The sequence below is a fragment of the Phycodurus eques genome, chromosome 15 (genome assembly GCF_024500275.1).
Source record: "Phycodurus eques isolate BA_2022a chromosome 15, UOR_Pequ_1.1, whole genome shotgun sequence".
Lineage (NCBI taxonomy): Eukaryota > Metazoa > Chordata > Actinopteri > Syngnathiformes > Syngnathidae > Phycodurus > Phycodurus eques.
Window position 1 is genome coordinate 9,694,652 of NC_084539.1, and position 24,479 is coordinate 9,719,130.

Consider the following 24,479-nt stretch of genomic DNA (forward strand, 5'->3'; position numbering starts at 1 on the left):
GAAAATGGATGGATGGATGGATGGATGGATGGATGGATGGGTGGGTGGGAAATCTTTACATAAATAAGCTCCCAAGTTTGTGAGGTAAAAGTCGTCATATCACGAGAATGAAGTAATATTTCGTATGAAAGAAAGTCAATAGTCAACAAATTTTCAAAGAATAAAGTAATAATATTCTGAGAAAAAGGTCATCATGAGAAAAAAGTGTTCATTTTTACTACCAAAATACATAAATTCGCGAGAATTACGTCGTAATATTCAGAGAAAAAAGTCATAGTACAAAAATAAAATTGTAATTACATAATCTCTTAACTTTATGAGATAAAACCCAAACACGTGGGATTAAAAAAAATAAAAGCATAATGTTATAAGGGACATACAAGAATAAGGAAAATACATAATGTGATAATGCCCCAATGCAAGCAGAGTGTAACAACTGAATGAATGTGTGTAGTAACAATGAATTGAATATTTTTGCGTAATCCTGGTAACAAACCAACCAAAACAACCTTGCACAAAAAAAAAAAAAAAAAAAAAAAAAGTGTTTTGTTTATTGGTGGAATGACAGAAATGTTTAAAGCTTACGACTCAAAATAACAAGATTGGTAGTTGATTGATGGCTTTAATCATTGTTGAGGTGGGTCGTCTTTACGGTTCCATTTGAGGAGGACGTAGGGCTTCTCGACCAGAACTGTTAAGACCACGCTCGTCCCAAGTGTGAGCACCAGGTGTCCCAGGAACAGGTACATCTAAAGAAGACCAACCACATCCAGACATATAGTACACTGCAACCGTTGAAGTCACTAATACAGCAGACGGTACAAAGTAGCACAGAGCTCACAAAGTTGATGTCCGTGTAGTGGATGGGTGTCTCTTGTAGTCCGGTGTAGACCAGGATGTAGACAGGATGGATCAAGTAGCAGGCGAAACTGATTCTGGCCAGTGGGACCCACAGAGAGAATGACAAGAGGCTATTGATAAAGCCTGCAGAAGGAGAGAAATGTTGATAAAGCAGGCTCATGGGATATAAAAACCATCCATTCTACGTACAGTATGTCACTCATTATTGTTTTCCAGGGTAACTGATGTACAACAGCTAATTTAACATAGTTAACATTAATATAAACTAAACTTATTAAAGGTACATATCTTTGTTGGTGAACCTCAATTAATAATCTATTCTATTGTAGCCCTAAAGTACAATTGTTTATTTTTCAATACAATTATCGTTTTTTTGTATTTTCTTTTTTTGTTTTTTTCTCCAGTGTGTGTAATCTTTTTGAAGGGGGTCAGGAGCCCCTTTTACAATGCACTCCTGGTTCAAGAGAATGATGTAACCATGACATGAGAAATAGGTTATAATATTCAGATTTTGAAAAAGGGAATATGTTAGGTTGTAACTTTGTTAGAAAGAATATTAAAAGAATATTGCGCAGAAAAAAAATCATCATACTACTAGACTCAATTCATAATTCATAAAAAAAAAAAAAAAAAAAAAAAAAACACTTTATGCAAACAAAGTGGCCCAAAAAATACATAATTTACAAGAAGGAAGTCATAATTGTTACGAAAAAGATGTACTTTCAAGCCATCATTTTATGGGAGGAAAAGGTCATCATTATGACTTTCACAATGATATTAGTGGCCCCTTTCTAACTGCATTCATAGTTAGTACGAGATCTGAAGTCCTCATTTTACGAGAATAAGAAGTGGAAAGGTTGCAGGTGGAAATACCCAGAAAGTCATCATGTGACATCTTAATTTTACGAGAACAAATTCGTATTTTTTTACAAGAAAAACTAACAAAACATTGTAACGTTATGGGGGGAAATCTTAATTTTCCATTGTAATTTTATGATAAAAGTCATCATTGCAAAAATAATGCCACAATTTTAAGGACAAAAAATAAGTGGTCTACAAGAACAAAGTCATCATATTACAAAAATAAAGTTGTAATGTTTACTGTTTTTGTATTATTTAATATTTTTAAAAAACAACGCCAGAATAGTCATTGTAACGTCATTATATGACAAGAATACAGTAAGTAGTCATCATTGCCTGTCATAATTTTACAAGAAAAAACTAGCGCATGACTACTTTAATAACGGTATCAGAAGCCCTTTTCACACTGCATTCTCAGTAGATTGGCACATCAGAAGCATAAGAGCAGAGCCGCGATTTATCCTACTGACCCTGTCAGACACAACTGGCTGAAGCGGGACAATGCCAGGTCTGAATTGCATGTTGATGCAGCCTTTGCGGCTTGCGCCATTATGATAATTACAGTCGTTGCGACATCAGCATGACAGCATGATGCTTTCAATGCAAAGGGGAAAAAAGACTTCATCTCGGGTGTTCATGTTTTCCTATTCCTAAAATGTTCAATCAATCCTGCTGCCTTACTCCTGTAAGAGTGCACATTTTAGCAAACCGATTCAAGCATCTGCTCATCGTTTACCTCCGTAGCCCTCCTCGCAGGCCAGGATGATCCAGGTGATGGCCAGACCCCAGATCGGTCTGTGCAGTCCCTGGTAGAGAGCATGCGGCAGGGAAGGGTGCGCAGGGATCCCCCGCAGGGCGTAGGCCAATCCTATCAACGCCGCCAAGACTGACAGACAACACAACCAACCAAGCACCGCCTGCCACTGGAGCAGCAACACAACACAAGCGTGTGAGTGTGATGGCAGACACGGTAGATTTGGCATTTAATAGTGCAGGAGACGATTTCAACCTTATGCTTTAAGAGTTGGCCTTTTTTAGTCGACAGGTATATTCCGGTTAAGATTCCTATTAAAAACGGTCCATATCTGGTGTGCGGCTTCACATAATAATACAGGACATAGTTCTCTGATGTCCTAGAACATAGATACATGACTACAGTTAATACAGTTTATTCATAGGTAAAAAATTTCAAGCAATGTTATGAGAATAATGTTGCAATATTACGAAAAAAAGAAATTCATAGATTAAAGTAGTCATTTGAGCGGGTAAATGTCAGCGTGTCTATTGTAGTCATTTTTATCAAATATATACTTTATTTTTGTATCTATATATTTTTATATTCTTGAAAGTCATCATTCTAAAGAATTAGAACTTCAATCTCACAGAGCAGCACGGTGACTGACTGGTTAGCACGTCTGTCTCACAGTTCTGTTCTGAGGACCCGGGTTCAAATCCGGGCTCGCCTGTGTGGAGTTTGCATGTTCTCCCTGTGTCTGTGTGGGTTTTCGCCGGGTACTCCGGTTTCCAACCACGTCCCAAAAGCTTGCATGGTATGTTCATTGAAGACTCTAAATTGCCCGTAGGGGTGAATGTGCGCGCGAATGGTTGTTTCCATGTGCCCTGCATTTGGCTGGCGACCAGTTCAGGTTTGTACCCCGCCTCTCGCTTGGAGTTAGCTGGGATAGGCTCCAGCACGCATGTGACCCTAGTGAGGAGAAGCGGCTCCGAAAATGGATGGATGGATGGATGGATATTAAACATTTAATCTAAAAAAAGCAATGTTATTCTCAACGAATACAAATTTTAAAAATCCAAGATTTCTTCCTAATATTACAACTTTATTCAGCCTTAAATTATGTCTTTGTTCTTGTAATATTACAAAATTATTCTTGAAAAATGCGGACTTCATTCTCGGAAAATTACAACTTAATTGTCTGAAAATTCTGAATGTACATTTGTAATTTTACGATTAATTTCTCTCCCAATTATACTTTTTTTCTTATCAATGTGGCTCCAATACTTCTTTGTAAAACCGGGTTGAGTTGAGAGCTGAATTTCATCAGTAGCTAAACCTGTATCACTTTCATGTGTTTGCCTAGAAAAGCATCAGAACCGGATTATGGTCACGCGGTCTTACAGCGTAGATGGCTGGAAGACGGGCAGCTGCATGAGTCCCGTGACTAGAGAACCAGCCAACGTAGTCATCAACAGGAGGCCTCCTGCCATGGCTGCAAAGACACCTCTATTCCTGGCGGAGGACGCAGTAGATAAACTGAGTGCCGTTTTGATCTTTGAATTATGCATTAAATAGTTTGGACATACAATCTGTAGAAATAGACCAGTAGGGGAGTGGTGGCATAACACTGGAAGTCCAAAGAGAGGTACCACGTCCAGGGAACACACTGCAGAGAGGTTGGGTTCCTATGAACAACTATTTCAAGGTAAAAATGAGAATCTTTAGGAGCTACTGGTTGACCTTACTATCTCATGGACAGGGAGGAGATTGCTAATCAATAACAAGTTCCCCCACCAGTACGTTTTACAATCCATCAAGTTGTCTATGAATGGAAACCAGTAAGGACCCCAGTGGACCAGAGAGATAAGGCCAACGGTGAGACACATTACAAAGATATGCAGCGGCTGGATCCTGTCACGGAAAAACGGAAAAAGACAGTTCACGTGTTCCGTTTCCATGATGACTTTCGATCACAGCACCAAGAGATAACCTTTTGAACCTCCTGAAGAGGTAGGCCACCACCAGACCAGGACTCAGCTTGTCTTCAGCACTTTGGATGGAGCCCAGTAGAGACCTGGCGCTAAGTAGACCCCTGAAAGACAAAAAATGCTCAAGGATTCGAAACAATCTTTTTCTTCAGTCGTTTTGTTTTTATGTTGTTTGTGTTGCATTCAAGGCTCCTGGGATGTCGGGAATATCTCGCTCAGATTTTTGCAAAGAATTGACAACCAACCAACGCAAGATTTCTGAATCTCCGTTTTCCTAGTCTGAAGTCACAATTTCCGACTTCTCAGTTTTCTGGAATGCAGCTGTAGTCTCACCCCAGCAGTAGGAAGGTATCTACAGCCAGAAAAACAGGCCCACTGAGAGAAAACACATAAAGAGGGCTGCTTTCTACTGTTTTCTTCCAGTCTTTGTAGTTATCTGCGAATGATATTATCATTTAAACGACCCAATTGAGAATGAACCTACAAGTCTCGTAAGGCAAGGTTTAGCTCATTTGTACCCAGGTTATTTATCACAGGAAATTGTGCAGAATGTCCGCACATGATCCATAACAGGCTGAGGATGCGGATGCCATTCAAGGAGCAGTAACCGTCTTCGGGGAAACCTGAGGAGGTGCTGAAGATACCCCGGCTCGTCGTCTGAAGGGAGAAGGCCTGGAGGCACTGGTATACGCAGCTTTTGGGAAAACACGAAGATCCATGCCTGCTGCTGTCTGTGGGAGACATGACCCAATGAGGCAACAGAATCTGTGCATTATACAGTGCACTATAAAAACATCTTAGGCAACCAGCTTTCATTCATTATCCTCCGCTCAGCAGCAGTATGAGCAGGGAGGCTCCCTCCCCACTTCTGTCCACCTACACCAGCTCCACAAGGAGGACAGCAGGGCATTCCAGATCTCGTCCCTCCAGCATCTCCTAGCTCTGTCCTGAGATCTCCCGGCTGTACATGCCCAAAAAACGTCAGCATGGAGACAACTGAGGTTGATACCCAATCAACGTCAACTAAATCAGCCATCTTAATGCGATGATGGGTTTTGAGTGATCTGAGGAAAAAGTGTATGTTTAATTGGTCATGGATTGTTAGGATTGGACAAATTCCTCCTGGGTTCCTTCAGTCTGACAGTTGGGAAATGAATCCAGGAGTCTTCAAGGACAGTTCACAATTGAATACAAACAGTGGCCATGCCAGCGCTGGAGAATGTGGACCACTCACATGCAGAATCCAGGGCATTCTCTCTTTTCTCATGTCTTTCCCTTCCTTCTATAGTATTTTTCCTCCACCCCGAATGTTGATGAGAATTAGTCAGAACTGACTGAGACATTGCAAATCATAGCAAAATTCTATGTGTGTATGGAGATAAAAATAACAGGCTGTAAGATTTTGATTTGTCCTTGGGAGGAGACAGTATTCCAGATATGAGTGTACTGTCCTCTCAAGTGGAAAATATTCCATCCTAACAGGACCAAGAGTAATTCAGAAAACTCCTGAGGACAAACCAACTAGGGAACCCTATCTCCACCAGAATGCAGTCTAAGGAGGAACCCATTCAAGTTTTTATTTGGACAGCGAGATGCTTCCAGGCCACCTTTGAGACATAGTCCTTCCAGTGTGTTCTAGATCTGACTAAAGGTCTCCTTGTGTTTCTAAATGGCTAGAATACCTCACCAGGGAGCCACTGATATAGATGCTCCATCTGTGAATTACCAGTTTAATTCAGTGGAGAGGTTAAACTGATCCTAGGAACTATTTTGTAATGGGCTATATGCCCCCGCTCGGGTCTCCCAGGGCAAAATTGTCCAAGACAAATAGGGATTTGGAAGAATATGAAGGCAACCAAACTTGGGTATCATACCTTGACAGGGCAGGGGACACGGGTCTAGACCCGTTCCCTCTGGGGGGTAAATGTGGGCTGGCCACTGGACAAGGGTGGGAGTCTTGGCCTTTGGTTGCCAAATTTGGTTCTTGGAACAGGACTCATTTTGGCATAATAAGAATAAAACCATTAAGCCGTATCACAAGATTTAAAAATTTGTAAAAAAAAAAAAAAAAAAGATTTTCACAAAGCATCGTAGAGTGGTCATGTATGCAGAGATCTCGTTTCATGTGTGTCCCACGTCTGAGACGCACAAAAACGAGGAGGGACACATAAAACATGGTCAATCTGCATCCATTGACGCTCAGACGCACATCATTGCTTACGTACGTACGTGTGTGTGTGTGTGTGTGTGTGTGTGTGTGTTTTGCTGAAGTGGTTCAGCGAATAACTATCCACTAAAAGTACGAGTCCTGCCTTGGTGCTAGCCAATCAGAGGCAAAGGAAGGCGGGTTTTCATATCATTATCACATAACACCCGGCGCGCCACTCACGACGCGGCAAGCCGCTGGCGAAACGGCTTTGGATCCGTAGAGTCACAAAACTGGGACACTTTAGGGAAAGTTAACTCTTCATTACGTTCGCTAGCCTGGGCGCTAACTAGCTAGCGAGCTAAGGAGCTAAACAGCTCACTCTGGCTTGGTCGATTGTGGCGACATTGTTTAAAAAAAATGTCACTAAATGGTGGACCGCAGTCCGCGTCCAGACCCAGAAACAGTCCCATATGGACCCACACCATAGCCAAAAAAGAAGTTTAGTAAAAGACAGAGAAATATCAGAAAATGACAGATGAAGCAAGAGAACATTTGGAACAAACCACGCTTAAAATGGAATGATCCGTGTCATTTTTGTTTGTACTTATCAGTGGGAAGTTCCTTTTGGGAGCACTTATAAAAAGTGATATATGTGAAATGCCATTATGAAACAAAACAAAGGTTTTGAACAAACATAACCTCTAAAACGGTTCATTTGTTAAGATTTGTTAAATTAAAATATGTGTTTGACTTCGTTGTTGTGTCAAAATACCAAATAAAAAAGAGGTGATTCAAACTTTTTTTCTTCAGCTTCTTAAGTTTTTCTTGTTTCCTAAGTTAAGTTCTCTTTTTATTTACTCGTTTCTATTGTGAAACGCAGCCCTACTTTTATTTAGTAAATGAGAGAACATTGCACATCACGCTGCTCATCATCATAGCTTTTAGTGGTAGTTGTTCAACTAGTAGTAGCGCAACTACTTGTAACGCTGCTCCTGCCCAGCTTTGCTTTCTAGTCATAACCAAATGCTGGCTCTAGTCTTTTGGCCAGTACAGTACTTTGTACTTACTATTTGCCTCTGTTGTACTACCACTCACTTCGCCACCCATAGAACCATTGGTCTTCAGGGTGCCATACTGGTTGAGGCCAGTGCTTAAACAGACGGACTCTGTAGTTGGCATCACCGCTCGGTTCCGTTGCCACGTGACTGTAGCCAAGAACAGCGTGGCCGCAAGGGGAATCGCCAGCATTGTGCAAACTACAAACCTGCAATAAAAAAGAGGCTCAGTGAAGCTGAAAGGTTACGTTCAATATATGATAAAGTCCTCTTACAGGCACGCGACATCTGATGCATCAGGGGCAATGCTGTTAGACAAACAGTGAGTCATAAACATCTCCTGAGTGGACTCATTGACCAGAATAGAAGGTAATTGCTGTATGAGGGATCTGTGCCCCATCTTAAATGTATCTGTTAAGCGAGAAAAAAATTATTATTATTATTATTATTATGTATATAGTTCACCATCGCTTTAAATAAACTGACCGTACAGCACCAACGTTTGCACCTCCTCTTCATCACAAGAGTCTGGGACACAGATACCCACAAAATACTGGATGGTTCCCTGTAAATTAAAAAAATAAATAAATTCATTAAAAAAAAAATCTTTCAATCAAGGTGGTATATGATTCACTGTAGTTTGCATCATTTGTCCTCACCTGCTTGAGAAACACTTGGCAGTACTGTCCAGAGAAGGAAGGATTATGGGCAGAGCGACACTGCTGCAGCTGGCCAGGCTGGTTTGCATTACCTCCTTCAACATTGCTACCCTGTTTCCCAAAAGCATCATACACTGGAAAAAACAACAACAACAACAACAACAAAAAACACATCACTACAGTTTACATTTGAAACAGATTTAGTTCAACTTAGTCTGGGAGGGAGTGCCGTTCACCTCCTTACTATCCCATTAAAGACTGTGTGGTTGCCCTGTTGGCCCCCAGAGCAATTGTTCAACACATGAGTGGCTTACCTTTCTGACCCGTAAATTGACATTTATATCAATCTTAAAATGCTTTTTCCACAGCCACACTTATTTTTTACTATAGTAATATACATCTGTAACGTGCTCGTTACTTACCTTAATTTCAAATAAATACGTTTGTTTTATTCAAAATAGTATATTCCAATAAATATTGAAATAATTAAATACCAAAATAATTAAATAATTCATGGCACATTTATGTATTTATTTATGTATTTATTTCTATATTTATCTTTGGCACTCTTGGTCTTCCATATTACATAGCTCCCTTTTGATGGGTTGTGGCCAAAAATCGGCCCTCAATCAATTTGTATTGGGGACAGTAAGTAAAATCAGAATCAGAATCAGAATCATCTTTATTTGCCAAGTATGTCCAAAAACACACAAGGAATTTGTCTCCGGTAATTGGAGCCGCTCAAATGCTGTGTTCTTCAATCAAGACCACATTTTCATGTACACGTCAATGACAGCACGTCTATATTTGAGGTATATAATACCTTTTTTCTTATTTTTTCTCCCGTATGGGGAGAAAAAAACAAAACAAAACAAAAACACTGCAAGTGTAATGAAAAAAGAAATACACCACTTACTGAGAACAGCGTATTCCTTGGGCTTGTCCTGTCTTATTTCCCACAAGAAAGTATTGGTATCCATCGCACATTTTTGGGATACGGGCAAGTTGGGCAACGACTGTGTTGTCTTCAGGAGTGCCCTTGAAGTTAAACCTGCTAAAAGAAACAAACTCACCCAACCAAGGGCCATTATAGAAGTGCCTACATCTTTTTACAGGAGCGGATATTTAAAGTTTGGGGGGGGGGGGGGGGTTGAAGAACTACCTTGGTAACTGTGACTCAATCACACCTGCTTTTCCACATCAGGTGTGCAAAGGATTCGATTACACAGGATGTGAACAAAAAAGATCTAGCGTGTCGCTACATCATTGCGGGATCAACACGATTAGCGCCTTTGCTTCAAGATGACTCTTGTTGAAGGTGATTAATTTCCTAAACATTACCGTTCTGTCTTAATAGGCCTGCCACTGATTTATTTTTAATTAGTAATGTTTTCCTGTGGGTAGACCTTTACAGGCTTAGGAACCATATTTGGTAACTCAGACTTAAGTCAATATGGATGCCACATGCCTCACATAATGCTCGTAAAAAACGGATCTCTCAGCAATGTAAGTACAGGGGGTTGGTTTACGACCGTCTCGACATTGGACGATTCGTGGTTATGACGCGACCGCCATATATTGTGTAAATATTTGTTTGAACTCATGATGTCTGCATCATAAATATGAATTGCACACAGTGAACTAATTCAGTAAAAATACGTCGTCACATGACAATTGGCCAGTCACAATTGTAAAGGTAATTGTTCCCTTTTTTGGGTTATTGTTTGGAAATATTTTCTTTAATTGTGATTTTTCTACTGTGTTAGCGTGAGTCAGATATATCCTAAGTGATATCAGAGACGATAGCGAATGTGTCGCGTACATACTCAGGTTACGTTGATATCATACAAAGGTAATTTGGCTGTAGTACAGTGGAAATGAGAACGAAAATTTATATATTCATAGTTTTTTGAAAATTTCAGTTTAAAATAAAGTTCTAAGTAAAAAACTAGTCATGTCAAAATAATTTATTTAAAAAAAAAATTTTTGTTTAATTGTTGTTATTATATAGTAATATGAATAAATAGGAAAGTTACGTAATATTTGGAAATACTGTATTAACAAAAATAAAAAAAAGTTATTGAAGAAAAAGAGTATTTCAACCTTTTGCAATAAAAGGGTTAATAATATTTACAAATTAGTACAGTTCAGCCTTGACCACTAGAGGGAGAGCTTGTTCTAAAAACCTTCACGGTCTAGTTTTCAGTTTTCAAAATTAAAATAAATAAATTCTACCGTCATGCTAGAAGTTGACGATGTCATGTCTTGCCTTGCTTTCACTTTTTTATTGACATAAACATCAGTGTTATACGCAAGGATCCACATTTCTAATAAAATAAAAATCAGCAGCAACAGTGGCAGCAACAGACAACATTCTAATAAACAATTCACAGACTGCTTCTCACATGCAGTTTTACAGCGAGACGAATGTCTTATGGTCAAAAAGTTGCTTCCCTTCTGCCCTACAGCTTATCGATATGTGTGCCCATTGCAAAGTCGGCAATTCAAAGCATCCTGGAAAGTTTATGTTTAGCTTTGTTTTTCAATGTAACAGCCACATTTACATTCTTCACAGTACCAATGAACAAGAATAACTGACTGAAAAGCTAAGTCCTCTCATACGCAGGTATTTAAAAAAAAAAAAAAAAGTTAGATTTTCCACACAAAGGCATTTGCTGTCGTCACAGGATGTGTTCTCGTATCAAATGAATATTAGTAAAAGTAAGACGGTTGTGCAAAATTGTGGCATTGTTTAATGGGGACCAGCCGAAAAAAAGTGAAGAACGGAAGAGGAGAAGAAACACGTCAGTGGATGAAAGACCAAAAAGTGTAGAAAATGTCAGATTTTAAAAATACCTGTGTTCACGTGGAGAATCTCACAATGACAGAACACTACAGCCATAAATTATGTAGCTCTACACAACAGTGGAAACCATTTAAAATAAAATGCTCTTCTATAAAAAAAATCTTTAGAAACATGTGGTACAAAAACTACTTTTGTTCAATTAAAAACAAAGTGACTCATATACTGTATTTTACATGTGCTGTGTGAACAGTACATAGAATATATGTATATTGCAGTATTTTGTAGGACCATGTAAGTTGATTGTGACAACTACAGTACATAAGACGAAACGTTTTTACTACAGTGGAATCGTTTTATTTCTCTGCCGAACTGAGTCTTTTGGCCTTGATGAACGCCATGCCGTGCGTCCTCATGTGAGCGTTCAGGTTCCCCTCCGTCTCAAACAGCTTCCCACACACTTTGCATTTGGTGTTTGGCGTCCCGTCATCATTGTCCGCCATAACGTCCGCTTGGTTCTCCCGTTGGCTCTCGTCGTCATCCTTACCCCGGAATCGGTTGAGACCTTGCACCTTCAGCCGATGTACGATGAAGAGGTGTCGGGCCTTGGAGCGGGGCGAAGTGTAGCACAGGCCGCACTCCTGGCACTGGTAGGACGAGCCGTCCGACTTGTGCTGGGGGATGTGCTTGTGGAAGGCGGCGACGTCCTCGGTGGTGAAGCCGCAGACGGCGCACCGGTGAACTTTGGGAATGTTCACCTTGAGCCTCTTCAAGGGCTGCAAGTCCAAATTCCTGGGGTTTAACCCTAGAGACCCCTCATCTTCTTTGTTCTTCCTCTTGGGACTGACAGTCTGTGAAGGACATTGGAAAGGTATCTTAGGCGTCAGTACAAACGTGTAGTACAAATAAACTTTTATTTCCGTACCAATTTCTTATCTGACAAATCATCCCTGGTATCAGAGGTTGCAGTCTTCTCCTCCGAGCCGCCATGCATCAACTGAATGTGCTGATCCAGCAGCACTCTCTTTGTGAACGGCTGACTGAGAGCCGGGCAGTGCCTGTTAAAGTGCAATAAAAACACAATGACACCCCCCACAAGCTGCTCATGTCCCATTTTATTTTCAATGGCCCTGTTTACTTTTTGTCTACTAGAGAATCCCATTTTGGTCTTACTACAACTGAACTTGTCAAATCTCTCTCACTTCACTCTGTAATTTATGAAGCAGTACCTTGACTTACGAGACCACAAGTTTTTTTCGAGCAAGAGTTGGAAAGACGCGTTGACGAGTCGACTTTACTTCTCCACGATGATGTCTAATAGCGTAATGTCGACTAGTCGCTAATCACGTTTTTGACTTGAGGAGGAGGCTGAGCAGAGCCGCTTGCGGCAACAGCTGGGCCGCTTTTATTTTGAAGGCCTGACTTTACCAGCTACTGGATGTTTACATCAGAGGCCTTGTGTTGCCAAACGGACTGGGTGGGGCCGTTGCTGCCCGCGGTCATGAACGGAAGCTTGCATTGTGGAATTTGCCTTGCCCTCTATTTGAACCCCTTGATACACAATATGACTCACTCTATCAAAGCGGAATTGGAGTGCGGATTTTGTACACCGCACCTAATGAACTCTGTGATTATTTGCAAAAGCTGCAAATTCCCGCCATGCAGAACCTGCTGGGACAGGTTTCCCCGTTCGGCCAAGTGGTGCAAACGTTATCTGGTTGTTCACGTTCACGTGGCAACCGCTCCGTTATTGAACAGGATAAACAGTCAAACACAAAATTACTAATATTATTAATAATAATAACTTTACGAATCATTTAGAGTATATGATAGCTTGTACTCACGGGCAGGTGTGGACTTTGCGCACCCCCTTATGTTTGAGGCGATTGTGTCGACAAAGACTGTGGGTAGAACTGAAGGACTTGTCGCACTGTCGGCATGGGTGCTTCTTCAGTATCTAATGGGAGATTGGAAGAGTGTGAGTTTAGCACACATTATCCTTTACCGTCTTACCCAACTTAAAATGCCCGATGTTTCCGGAATGGTTTCAGACATTTACCTTGCCATGTTCCCGTTTCACGTGTGCCACAAACACCTCCCTTGAAGTGATGACGGTGTTGCATTCTCCACAAGTATACCCTGAACCATTGGGATCCTTAAGCTCCTCTGAACTGCTTTTGCTGAGGTTTTTGGGTGATGAAGGTGCACCCTTATTTCCGCCCTTGTTCTGTCCATTGGCGATTACTCCATCTTTGTTGTTGTTACTGGGGCCATTGTTGGTGCTGTTTGAATTTGTAGGCTTGGTGCTGAGAGGGAGGTTGAGCCCCAAGTTTGGTGGACCATCAATGGTCTTCAAAGTTCCATGCATGGCCTGGCAAATTGGAATTTTTTGAATTGAACTGAGGTGTGATTAATGTATCTAATAGATTTGTGGATAAAATATTTACAGTAGGTCATACCTTTGTATGGTCCAGCATGAGCTGTTTCTGTGCATAGTGCATGGAGCAGTCAGGGCATTTGAAGACAGGAACTTTGTGACTGACAACATGCTGGTCAAAGTGTGAGTAGAGCAGAGACTGCAGGGTGAATACAGTATCACACATGGAACACTTGTATATAAGCCTGTCGAATAGAAGAAATACATTGTCCTTAACAAAAATAAATGACATTGTTCATTGAATTTTTGAAATCCAGTGTACCCCCCATTCAGCTATTCAGGGATTTTGTTTCCCATTGCCCCCCCCCCCCCCCCCCCTCCCCCAATTTTGTATTTTCTTTAAATTTTGGTTTCTTTTTTTTGGGGGGGGGTTAAAAAAAATAAATGAATCAATGCAGTTATAATGGGCGTCAATTATCATCAGATTTTCGCTATTAACGTTCTGGCCCGGTCCTTATCCCTCGACAATAGTGGGGTCCACTGTACAGGATTTGATAATTCCACTCAATTTGTTATACCTGCTAATGAGGAGCTTTTTAAGTCAGTGGTTTCCATACGGAACAAAAACAACCAAGTTAATCTACCGTGTCTAAAACCCACAAAGCCTTCAAATGGTGAAGCAGAAAGGACAATTTGCTGAGAATTGGTTGAGGATATCAAGTTGCAGTGGGCGTGGCCAATTCCTCAAAGCTAAATTACATGGCACTGTTGATATTTGACATTTTCTCTCTGTGTAGATTTCATTGCAGTAGAACACTTTGCAGATAATGTTCAACGGTTTTGACCTATGCGGCCTTTATCTGGACTCACTTGGGCTCGCCTGCTTTCAGTCCAGGATGTTGTGTGTACGCATGCGAGTGTGTTGCGGGCGCAGACTTGAAGGCCATGGGACAAAGCGGACATTTATAGAAGATCTCACAGTGTGTAGTCTGGATGTGCGACTTCAGAGTTGCGACATCAGCGAAGATCACACTACAGTGGATACAGCTAATGGGTGGTGACAGGACAGAGAATAAAAAAATTAATGAGTTAGTGAAAGTCAGACTTGCAATGCTTACTACAAAATTACACATGTTGCCAGGTCAGCATTGCAAATGAGAATCTTTTCTCAATTACCTTACCTGGATAAAATAAGGTGAAATACTGTAACTAACTAACTAAATAAATGAATAAATACACTATAGGAACGCTTGAGTTTGCTCCCATTTTTCATGAGCTGAATTCAAAGATTGAACAGTTTTCTATGTACACAAAAACTATTTCTCTCAAATATTGTTCAGAAATGTGTCTAAATCTGTGTTAGTGAGCACTTCTCTATAATAATTCATCCACCTCACAGATGCTGTGGCACATCAAGATGCTAGTCACCTTAGACTGCCCACAATAAGAGGCCACTCTAAAATGTCCATGAGAGCTGTTGCCCGTGAAATGAATGCTCATTTCTCCACCAGAAGCAGTCTGCGAAGGTGTTTCAGAAAATTGGGCAGTGCATCCAGCCAGCCTCACAAACGCAGACCACGTATAGTCACAACAGCCCAGTCCGCATCCTGCATCTTCAACTCCAAGATCGTTTGAGACTTGCTACCCAGACAGCTGCTACAACACTGTCGGAAATCATTACAATAAGACTGCACGTTATAGTGGTCTGGAAGTCTAAGGCACACCTGCGGAATAATCACGCTGTCTAATTTGCGTTTTGCCGGCCCAATCCCCGCATGCTCCCAGATCTCGTCCAATCTTGGAAGCTAAGCAGGGTTGGTCCTGGTTAGTACTTGGATGGGAGACCGCTTAGGAATACCAGGTGCTGCTTTTGGGCAGTAGGCCAATCTCCTACTCCCTTCAAAAACTACAGATTACAGAAACCGTAATTGCGGTCTCACGTACCTCATGGCATTGAGAGTTCTAACTAACTAATTTGCATTTTGATATTCTACGCCTGTAGGCTTGGACATCGTTTGAATTTGAGCGACTCCAGTCCTGATTCCAATTCTTTTAGGGGGCTGGGTCCAAAATGTTTGCATGGTTTAAATAAGGAGTGTACAAATTATGAACATCTATTTTCTTAGCAGCCCGCAGCATAGATTAAAATGAACATTTGACTCAGGGTTCTTTATAACCAGTATCAATATCACACCTGTGAACTAGAGTAAAAGGCAATGTGTGTGCAACTAACCCACTTGACTGAATACTAATTTATTAATGTTTCAGCTAAAAGTTAAATAAAGCATTATTAAAAAAGTTATTTGTGATTATTTTATCACGTCAAATGGTTTATGGTTTGTGTGTAAGTTTTAACTTGACTTCCTGTTTTAAGCTTGAAGCCTTTTATTTTGAAGGGTACACACTAGTACGCAGCATTTTGGCACAAAAGGTAACTTCACACGACACCGTTGAAAACGAAAATAAAATCCATCCATCCATTTTCTGAGCCGCTTCTCCTCACTAGGGTCGCGGGCGTGCTGGAGCCTATCCCAACTGTCATCGGGCAGGAGGCGGGGTACACCCTGAAGTGGTTGCCAGCCAATTGCAGGACACATACAGACAAACAACCATGCACACTCACAGTCATGCCTACGGGCAATTTAGAGTCTCCAATTAATGCATGTTTTTTGGGATGTGGGAGGAAACCGGAGTGCCCGGAGAAAACCCACGTAGGCATGGGGAGAACATGCAAACTCCACACAGGAGACAGCATAAAGAAGAGTAATGAATGGAACCAAATGCTCTGTAAAACGTTGATTCGTTTCCTTGCCCACCGATGAGGTTCAAGATTAGTGTTTGTGATACTGTGAGACAATGTTTATGTGAATTTTATCCCAATTCATTGTGATGTAAAGTTGCTAGTTTGACCTTTGGTGAAGTTTTAGTTAAGTTAGTTAGTTCATTTGTTAAGTTTTAGTTAAGCTTGTAATGTAATTGTTTCTACTTTCTTTGTAATGTGGTAAAATGGTTTATATTTTATTTGTGTCTGTCATCGGCTCTTATGTTGGTTTGAAGACTAAAATAAACGTTAAAAACCGTCTGTGCAAGAGTGCAACCCACCATTTGACTTGTTAGCTGCCTCAATGTTGGCATAGACGTATTTTATTGTTTCACACTCACCCAATTGAATTCACTTCAGTTCCACGCGGTGTAGGCTTAGGCTCAGAACGGAAGGGAGCACGTCAGACTTCTACACATCGTGAAAGCCTCCTTTCCACAATATAATCTTATTCCAAGTGTTGCACTGAGGCGACTGGTCGTTTATTTTAACTCAGTTAAGAAACACATTTGTTTGCCGCCGCCATTGGGCACAAGCACGTCTTCGTGCACGTTCTTCTTCATTGGTTTTCGTCACTTTCTTCTTGAGGGTGGGTGAACTGCGGACATAGAAACCGGGAACCGACATTTTTAAATTTGAGCGAGTCCTGGAGAACTGGAATGTTAGTTTTGGTTCCAACCAGTTCTCGATTCTCGATGCCCAGCCCTGTACACCTGTGAGATTGATGCATTATCGCATCAAAGTAGAAATGCTAACACAGATTTAAACTGATTTGTGAGCAATATTTGATAAAAGTAGCCTTTTGTGGGCAGCAAAAGTCTTAGTTCATCTCATGAAAATCGGAGCAAAAACAAAAGTAGTGTATTTATATTTTTGTTCAGCATAAACAAGACTTTAGTTGTGTTGGAAAATAACTGGTCTACCACAATGAGACTTGAAATGAATGAATATCAATTCAAGAGACTGACCGGTAGCCGACTCTGCGGGTGTAGTGCAAGCAGTTCTTGGTGACGTGGGACTGGAATTGGACAGAACGACAGCTCGCGCCACATTCAGGGCAAACGTATGGCGACTTGTGCTGGTGGATTCGTTGATGGGATAGAAAACTGCAGTGGTTTGGGAGGAGCATTTGGCACACGGTGCAAGTTTTCTGATAGAACAGAGAAGGTAAGATAGAGAAGATGGATATTGCAGTGTTGCCTAAATAGTTTCCCTGCTTATGATATTAAGTTTACAGTGAACCCCTGCTAGTAAGAGCGGTTATTCGTTCGCACCACTGCAATAGTGTCGATTTTTTTAAGCGTTAGTTTTCAAGTCCAAATTTAGAGTCACTCGCCTTCAGTGGAGTACCACGTTGTGTCACAACATGCAGAGCAGCAATGAGGTCTGCTGGAAGACATGCAGTATTACAAACAGCAAGAAAAGATGCAGAAAAGGTCCTCAAAGTTGTCGTTGTTCCACAGAGCACAGAGAATATAAGACGGTGAGTTTTGTTGTATGCTCTTCTGTGTTGCTATTCTGGTCTGTGCTAAAGTAGCATTTCTTTTTGAATTTTATAATTGCCATAACATCTATGCTAATTTCTGTTAGCCCGTTTCTGGTGTTTTGCATTTTACGTTAGCATTAAGCTGATAGACCTTTGTTAAAAGAGATTATATAGTTTGGTTGAACATTTTTGTGTTTAACTGTCCTTTGTTTAGTATGCCAGTTTTACAACAACCTTCAACTGGGAGTGAGAAAAAAACAGCTGGAAGCAAGCACTCTTTGCCTCTTATTTGGAGGACTGCGTGAGCAAGTCTTCTTTTCGCTTCCTCATCGTGATGTTATATGATACTCTCCCATTTCTTGACTGCAAGAGAGTGAGAACAGGCACTAAGGAATATTTTAAAAAAATATTTGTATATGTTTAAGCATGTTTTAATACATTTAAATGTGTTCGAAAGTATGTGGGAGTCATCAAACTACAGCCTATTAAAAATGTTTTGATATGGTCACGCTATAGCGCAGATTTGAACAGATCCCCGTGATAAATGGGGGCTCACTGTATGTCATCATGTGCCATACCTGCCCACTGGTCTCCAGGACCTGTTGATAATGTGTTGCTAGCGAGCTGTCGTCATGGAATGTTTCATGACATTCCCAACACTTCAGACTGTGCCTGCAGAGCTTTGATGCATCATCCTCGAAGGGCATGGCTGCCTCAGGAGCAGCACTGGTTGGGTCTGAAATCATTCCACTTTGTGACCCACGACTTGAAACTTTTCCTGTGGTTTGAACGGGTAAAGCCTGTGCATCAGAGGTGGAGGAGATGCTGTCTGTGGGCGATGTCATTATCATCTGGTCTGCAGGGATGGGTTTTAAGATTAGGTGTGAGCACTGCATGACAATGCCTTTGTCCTTGTGGCCCCTAGCATGAGACAGCAGACTGCATTTGTTGTAAAAGATGAGACTTTTTGAACAGTGGTTGCAGGTAACCTCAATCCGCACACTGCGGCGTTCATAGTGTTGGGTCAGGCTCTTTTCGAGAGCAAAGGAATCTCCGCACTCCAGGCACTTGTAGCCACGAGAGGGAAGAGAAATACAGGCTGAGCTTGGTGGAGTGAGGTTTGGGACATATACAGGAATGGGATTCATGCTACTCAAGACTTTATTAAAAGCATCAACTACAGAGCTTTGAGAGCTGCTGAAGACTTGAACCCTGGAGAGTTTCTTCGAAGACTGGCCTTTGAGAAGTGCTTGTTGTTTAAGTCGTTGTGATTCCTGTTGCTGGGATTGCTTGGAGGACGACATTGCTTTTTGGAAATCGCTGACAGTAGAGGACGCATTTTTAGAGAGAAGATTAAGATTACTAAAATGGACTGCCTTTGGTACAAGTTTGGCATTAGCCAGACTGGAAGCAGGGACCATGACAGTCTGCCGTTGCATGGCGTTTGCCGCTTTAAGGATGGCACTGCTGGCACTTTGTACCGAGGCAGCTGGAATGACAGTTGCTTTGACTGTGGTGTTGTTAGACAGCTTCAGGTTAATGACTTGGGAACCGGCTGTCTTGACAGCGGAGACTGGCAGGAAAGCTGTTGCTACCGGTTTAATTCTCATCTGCTTAGTTATTTCAATTGATGGTCCTCCGCGGGTTGCAACAACCGTTGTTGGCAAAGAGGACATTGTGGGAGATGAAAAAAATGCACCGCTGGTGGCCTTGACTGTTAGGCCATTACCAAAATGGTCTTCTTTATTCACTCTGTCAAGATCCAATTCTGGGACGACTCGAGTGACTGTACGCTTGACCTGTCCAGAAGACGTCTTGATTGTTTTTATCCTGACTTTTGGAATGACCGGTGGGGTGTCCGTGCTGCTACTCTCACTATTGACACTAGAGGGACTATCCGGTGGCCCTGATAGCAGGCGCTTTGCCAACTCCAATGCCGATTCCTGCTCACGTTTCTTCCCCGGATCTCTGGAATTTTTATTGTCTTGGTTTGAGTCCATCTGTGTAGTAGGAGAATCTAAAATATAGCCTTTAGGGCTTTCTTTTTTAGCGCTAAGAGCGGCAATGGCTGCTATACAAGAAGAAAGTTTTGCACAGGTCTTTGACTGGACTTGGGATGTTTGCTCATTATTCTCCTCGCTATGTGTAAAGGGAAAAGTTTCCTTGGGTTCCTCTTGAAACAAACTGGTTTGAGGGGTGTTATTGAACATGGAAACTTCCAGAGTGATATTTTGATTGTTATTCTGATCTGATTTGAAGTCCTTTGCTTTGGATGCAGGATATTGAGAAGGCTCTTTCCCTTTCTTGGTGGTGGACTTGAGAAGTGAATGTCCAATCCTTTTCCTAGTTGGATTACCTACTTCAGTCTTGTCCTCCTCAAACTCCTCCGCGCTGGAGATGGGACTGAACTGATGGCAGGTTGACGACTGCTTACATACTGCTTCGCCATCCGCCTTGGACGGATTCCATTCATTTTTGGTGTAATGAACCCCCGTTGGCATGGAAGTCAAGAGGCCATTTTGAAGTTTATTGCCTATTCTTATAGAATTAGGTTGGGAGTGGAACTGCAAATCCTTTTCTAGCAGGGTTCCAACATGTGGACTTGTATCCACATTTCTAATATTCTTGACGATGACACTTACACCAACATCTTCAGTGATTGTTGACCCACACTTTGCTTGCTTGACTTTGTCTTCATGGTCATCTTGCTGGCCAGATTCAATTGCAGCTTTAGGATCCACCATGTCGGGGATGTCAAAGGCCGCAAGGAGGTCGTCAAAGTCTGGTGTCTTCATATCTCCCATGTTCCTTTCCCTACTCTAATTAGGATCTCACCTGTAAGTGGCAGAAAATAATATATTCATTGGATTCAATTGACTGATCACGTGGCGCTAAAAGAGATACTTTTAATCACACAAAATGTTGTGTTTGATGGTAATTTATTTTCTTGGTTGTACAAGATGAATTCCAATGTTTATTAACCATGGACTAGATTTCACAATTTGATTCGAATAGACATTTCCTCACTAAAACCGCGACGACGAAAAAAAGTGGTTCTTTTCACACAATCTTGAAACAATTTTCAAGGTCATTATGATTGCATAATCACTCATAACACCAGGGAAACACATCCTGTACTATGTGGTGAGGATATGTGACATTTTCATGGCATTCAATACAGAGGCTCATTGCTGCAATTACAAATAAAGTATCAAGTCTACTGCATTTGATCCATAATATCATGTATCTACAAAAGGCATGCGATTTTTCTTTTTATCTGAATTTTTGTTCTTGTTTTGTATTTTAAAAAGTTGTCAAATTCATAACTTATTTTTGGGGAGTGATGCTACCTAAAAAGATCACAGAACTGAAAACAGAACTTGTTGCAACTAATGGTAGACATGTCTGTGTCCTGGCTCTTAGTTCAATATGTCTAAAACATCAATAATGAATAATGAAAGAAGTATTGCTTTTCTTCTTAATTCGTCTTCAGTAACTCTCCCTCTAAACGTACGTCATCTTTACTGTCGTCATCAAAGGTTTATTTTACAGGGGTTAGCTTATTTTTTTCTTTTTTAAAAATATTCTTTTTCAGAATGTAAAATTGTTACTTAAAACATTGGGGAAAAGTGTTTCTAAATAATAATAAAAAAGAAACATTTTCCCAGCGTCCACAGACGGACTTTGTTTAACCTTTGAAGTTCCTCTGTAGATGCTTCTAATTGGACAGTGATAAAACATATTCCGCTCATGCGTGTGCATTTCAAGATCCAATTTTTTCTACCTTACATTTTTCATAGTGGATGTACTACAGTGAAATATGCAATGCACTATGTAGGTATCATGCTTGTTGGGGACGAAAGGCATAGAAAGGTGTGAGGCTAGCCTGGTTCCATCGACACCTCTTCTGCTCGTTCCGCCATATGCCTGGCAACCACAATTTGCATACGCGGATGTATTTAGTCTCAGTTTCATTAAGAAGCCTTTCTCGATCCAGATGAGGGGGAGATTTCAGTGATGGCAGAGGGTGGGTGGAGAAAAAAAGGTCTGATGAGCAATGAAAGGAGGTGAAAATGGCTGCTGCGACAGCAGAGCGAGAGCGAGAGAGGCCTAGTGGGAGCAGCAAGCCAGAGCCGTCTGATGCTGAAAACGAATGTTAAATACACACAAATATGGCAAATTATCAACACAGGATACCTCTTTCTGACTCATGCGTCGCTGCCAACTCACATTCGCACACTGCAAGATCACCACATGTCAGAAAAATGAAGATTAGTCATAGAAACATGCAAGAAAATCAGCCACTCCTCACCCTCTCTCCTCGTCTCGTCCCTCTGCAGCCACTAGCCAAACCTTCCTCCTTTCCTTTTTTCCCATCCTGCAATAAACATTCACTGCACTAGTGCTAACTCTAAAAAAGCCATGTACCCCACCCTGACTGGAGCAACAACAGCAAAACAAATCCTGCCTCTTCGCAAAAGGCCCAGAAGTCAGGGTCAGGTTACATCCAGGGTTGTGCTAAGTGCTGGTGGTCCTGGGAAGGATCCTCTTTTGTCATTCTCTGAAGCACTGGCAGCACACAGACATACAAACAAGACACATAGATCATGTCCTATGTGTTTTTCTTTGCTGCAGATTCACAGACTTCCAGGCAGCCAGCCACCCTCCCATCCACCCCCCGCCCTCACCCCTGCCCAAATGTCCCTGCTCCTTTTTCTGTGAGTCTTTGCCGCATAGCAAACCGCCGCAGGGTCGACGCTTGTTCCGCGGTAGCCGGCGGCCGAGATGCGAGCGGACGCCATTGGATCGGCGTAGTATACTGCCCATATCTCTCAGAGGAGCACAGAGACAGCATTGTTCCTGTCAGCGCCCCGTCTGCCTCAAACTGGTTTCAGCTAGTTCTGCTCGCCTCGACATAAAGCCCGGCTTTGCAGTGCGGCCTTAGGAGCACACAGGAGACAGGATGCTCTACTCCCAGGACATCCTTCCCATTTTTACTTTTGTCATATGGAAAATGAAGCTCAGATGGATGCTGACAGGATCAGACACCTTTACTGATAGCAAATCAAATACGCAGTAGTATTTAGATGGCAATAACGGTGAAGGAAATTACAATAATTTGGTTCTGTGAGATTGAGAATATTGAGGAAGTGAAGATAATGGGCGATGATTGCTGGTCTGGATATTGGACTAATGACAGCGGAAAGAAGACACAATGGTTCAATCAACTTACTTGCTCAGTTGCCCTCATGCTATACCTCCACAATGTTTGTCTTGTGAACACCAAGTACTGATCCTTTACTTTCATTCAAATTTCCGAAACTAACTACTGCCAATCTCCAAGAAATAGTAGCAGAGCCAAACACTGGGTACCCATGCACCTGTAGGTTTTCTAAACTGTCTGTCCCCAGGAAACAGTGGCATGGGTAAACACTGGATGTCCACGCACCTACGTGTCCCTTCCAAAGTTTTCTTGAACTTTAAAGATCCCCAAGAAAAGCTAACATGGGCAAATACTGGATATCAATGCACCTACCTCGCCTGGATTGTTACCAAACAGATGCCATCCCCCACCACATGCCCACACGGATACATGCGTACACGCTAACATGCACATGCATATATATAACTAAATATTGCATACCCAGTCAGCTCTTCCCCCCAAACTTGACAGATGATGTCTTCCTGTCGAGGCCTCAGCACCTGCCTTACAGTCTTACCCCAGCCATTCCAGCCTCCATCTTCTTCCTCCTGCCCCTCCCCCTCTTCCCACTCCGCTTCACTGATTCACTCCCAGTCCGGGCCTCCTTTCCGCCTTTGGCCGCTGCCGCCACCTTCACGGACATTCATGAGTGGAAGGATAGAAGGGGGGACGGGGGCGTTCAGCAGGCGAATCAGGCCTTTTGTCTCTGTCGTTGGAGGGGGTGGTGGTGGTGGTGAAGGGACACTACAATCTGGCTCTGGAGCAGCAGCTGGTGCAGAGGAAGAAGAGAGAGAGAGGGAGGCAGATGGAGGTGGGAGAGACAGAGTGGAAGAAATAATCGGGGAACGTCTAATAAGGGTGTCAATATGAGCTCCGTTTTCATGTAATAGACCTTTAGCATTTCATTGCATGCTATTGTAACGTGAGGCTTGTGCATGTCGAAACTATATATGAGGTAGGATTAAGTAAGGTCAATAGTACTTCATTAGTCCTGGTGCAGTATATATAAAAAGACGAGGTCTTTGATGAAGTCTACCGCCGAAAGGGATTGCCTTGAATTCAGTGTTCAAGGGGAAAAAAACTGCGAACGGTAAACGATGAGGATGCTAACCGACCTGGCTGTCCCTCATTGGGCCTTCCTTAGCAGTCCTCGACACACCTGGCAACCGTGCACACCTTCCGGCCTTTGTGTGAACGGGGCCATAAATGGATTCATTTGCCAGGCGACACAAATCTACTATACGCTATTAACAAGGCAGGCATGATGTGTTTTGAAAGGCCCAAAGTGGTGCTTCCTGCCACTCGACGGTGTGACACATTCAGTGCAGGAGGAGCGAGCACTGTGAGCTTCCCCTCCCCCACTGACACAGTCATGTGATGTCATTCTTGCCTCGATCCTTGCATGAATTATTTGAGCATTTTATGCTCTAGTCCGCAACACGATGAACACCCTCTGATGCCCTCCTGACATTCATCTTTT

The 24,479-nt window shown here is 42.0% G+C and overlaps 2 protein-coding genes across 4 annotated transcripts; both read right to left on the bottom strand.

The window, feature by feature from the left end:
- Positions 1–626: 626 nt before the first annotated feature.
- Positions 627–9,397, bottom strand: oacyl (O-acyltransferase like). Its single transcript, XM_061699250.1, has 16 exons — positions 9,383–9,397; positions 9,226–9,334; positions 8,310–8,443; positions 8,137–8,215; positions 7,926–8,061; positions 7,684–7,859; positions 4,965–5,177; positions 4,780–4,882; positions 4,449–4,550; positions 4,204–4,369; positions 4,045–4,124; positions 3,860–3,970; positions 2,732–2,855; positions 2,459–2,645; positions 842–984; positions 627–749 (listed from the first exon to the last, which is right to left on the bottom strand). Exons 1-16 carry the CDS (start codon positions 9,395–9,397, stop codon positions 627–629), a joined length of 2,001 nt encoding a protein of 666 aa, XP_061555234.1.
- A 1,218-nt stretch (positions 9,398–10,615) lies between these two features.
- On the bottom strand, positions 10,616–24,151 carry znf532 (zinc finger protein 532). 3 transcript variants are annotated; one of them, XM_061699204.1, is made up of 10 exons: positions 24,115–24,151; positions 23,441–23,768; positions 20,439–20,631; positions 17,279–17,460; positions 14,360–14,536; positions 13,572–13,734; positions 13,172–13,483; positions 12,957–13,069; positions 12,038–12,170; positions 10,616–11,963 (listed from the first exon to the last, which is right to left on the bottom strand). In XM_061699204.1, exons 3-10 carry the CDS (start codon positions 20,598–20,600, stop codon positions 11,469–11,471), a joined length of 1,737 nt encoding a protein of 578 aa, XP_061555188.1. In that variant the 5' UTR covers positions 20,601–20,631; positions 23,441–23,768; positions 24,115–24,151; the 3' UTR covers positions 10,616–11,468. The 3 variants fall into 3 exon arrangements, with proteins under 3 accessions (XP_061555188.1, XP_061555186.1, XP_061555187.1); XM_061699202.1 differs by having other exon boundaries at positions 18,375–20,631; XM_061699203.1 differs by lacking the exons at positions 23,441–23,768; positions 24,115–24,151 and adding an exon at positions 22,109–22,441 and having other exon boundaries at positions 18,375–20,631.
- Positions 24,152–24,479: the final 328 nt, after the last annotated feature.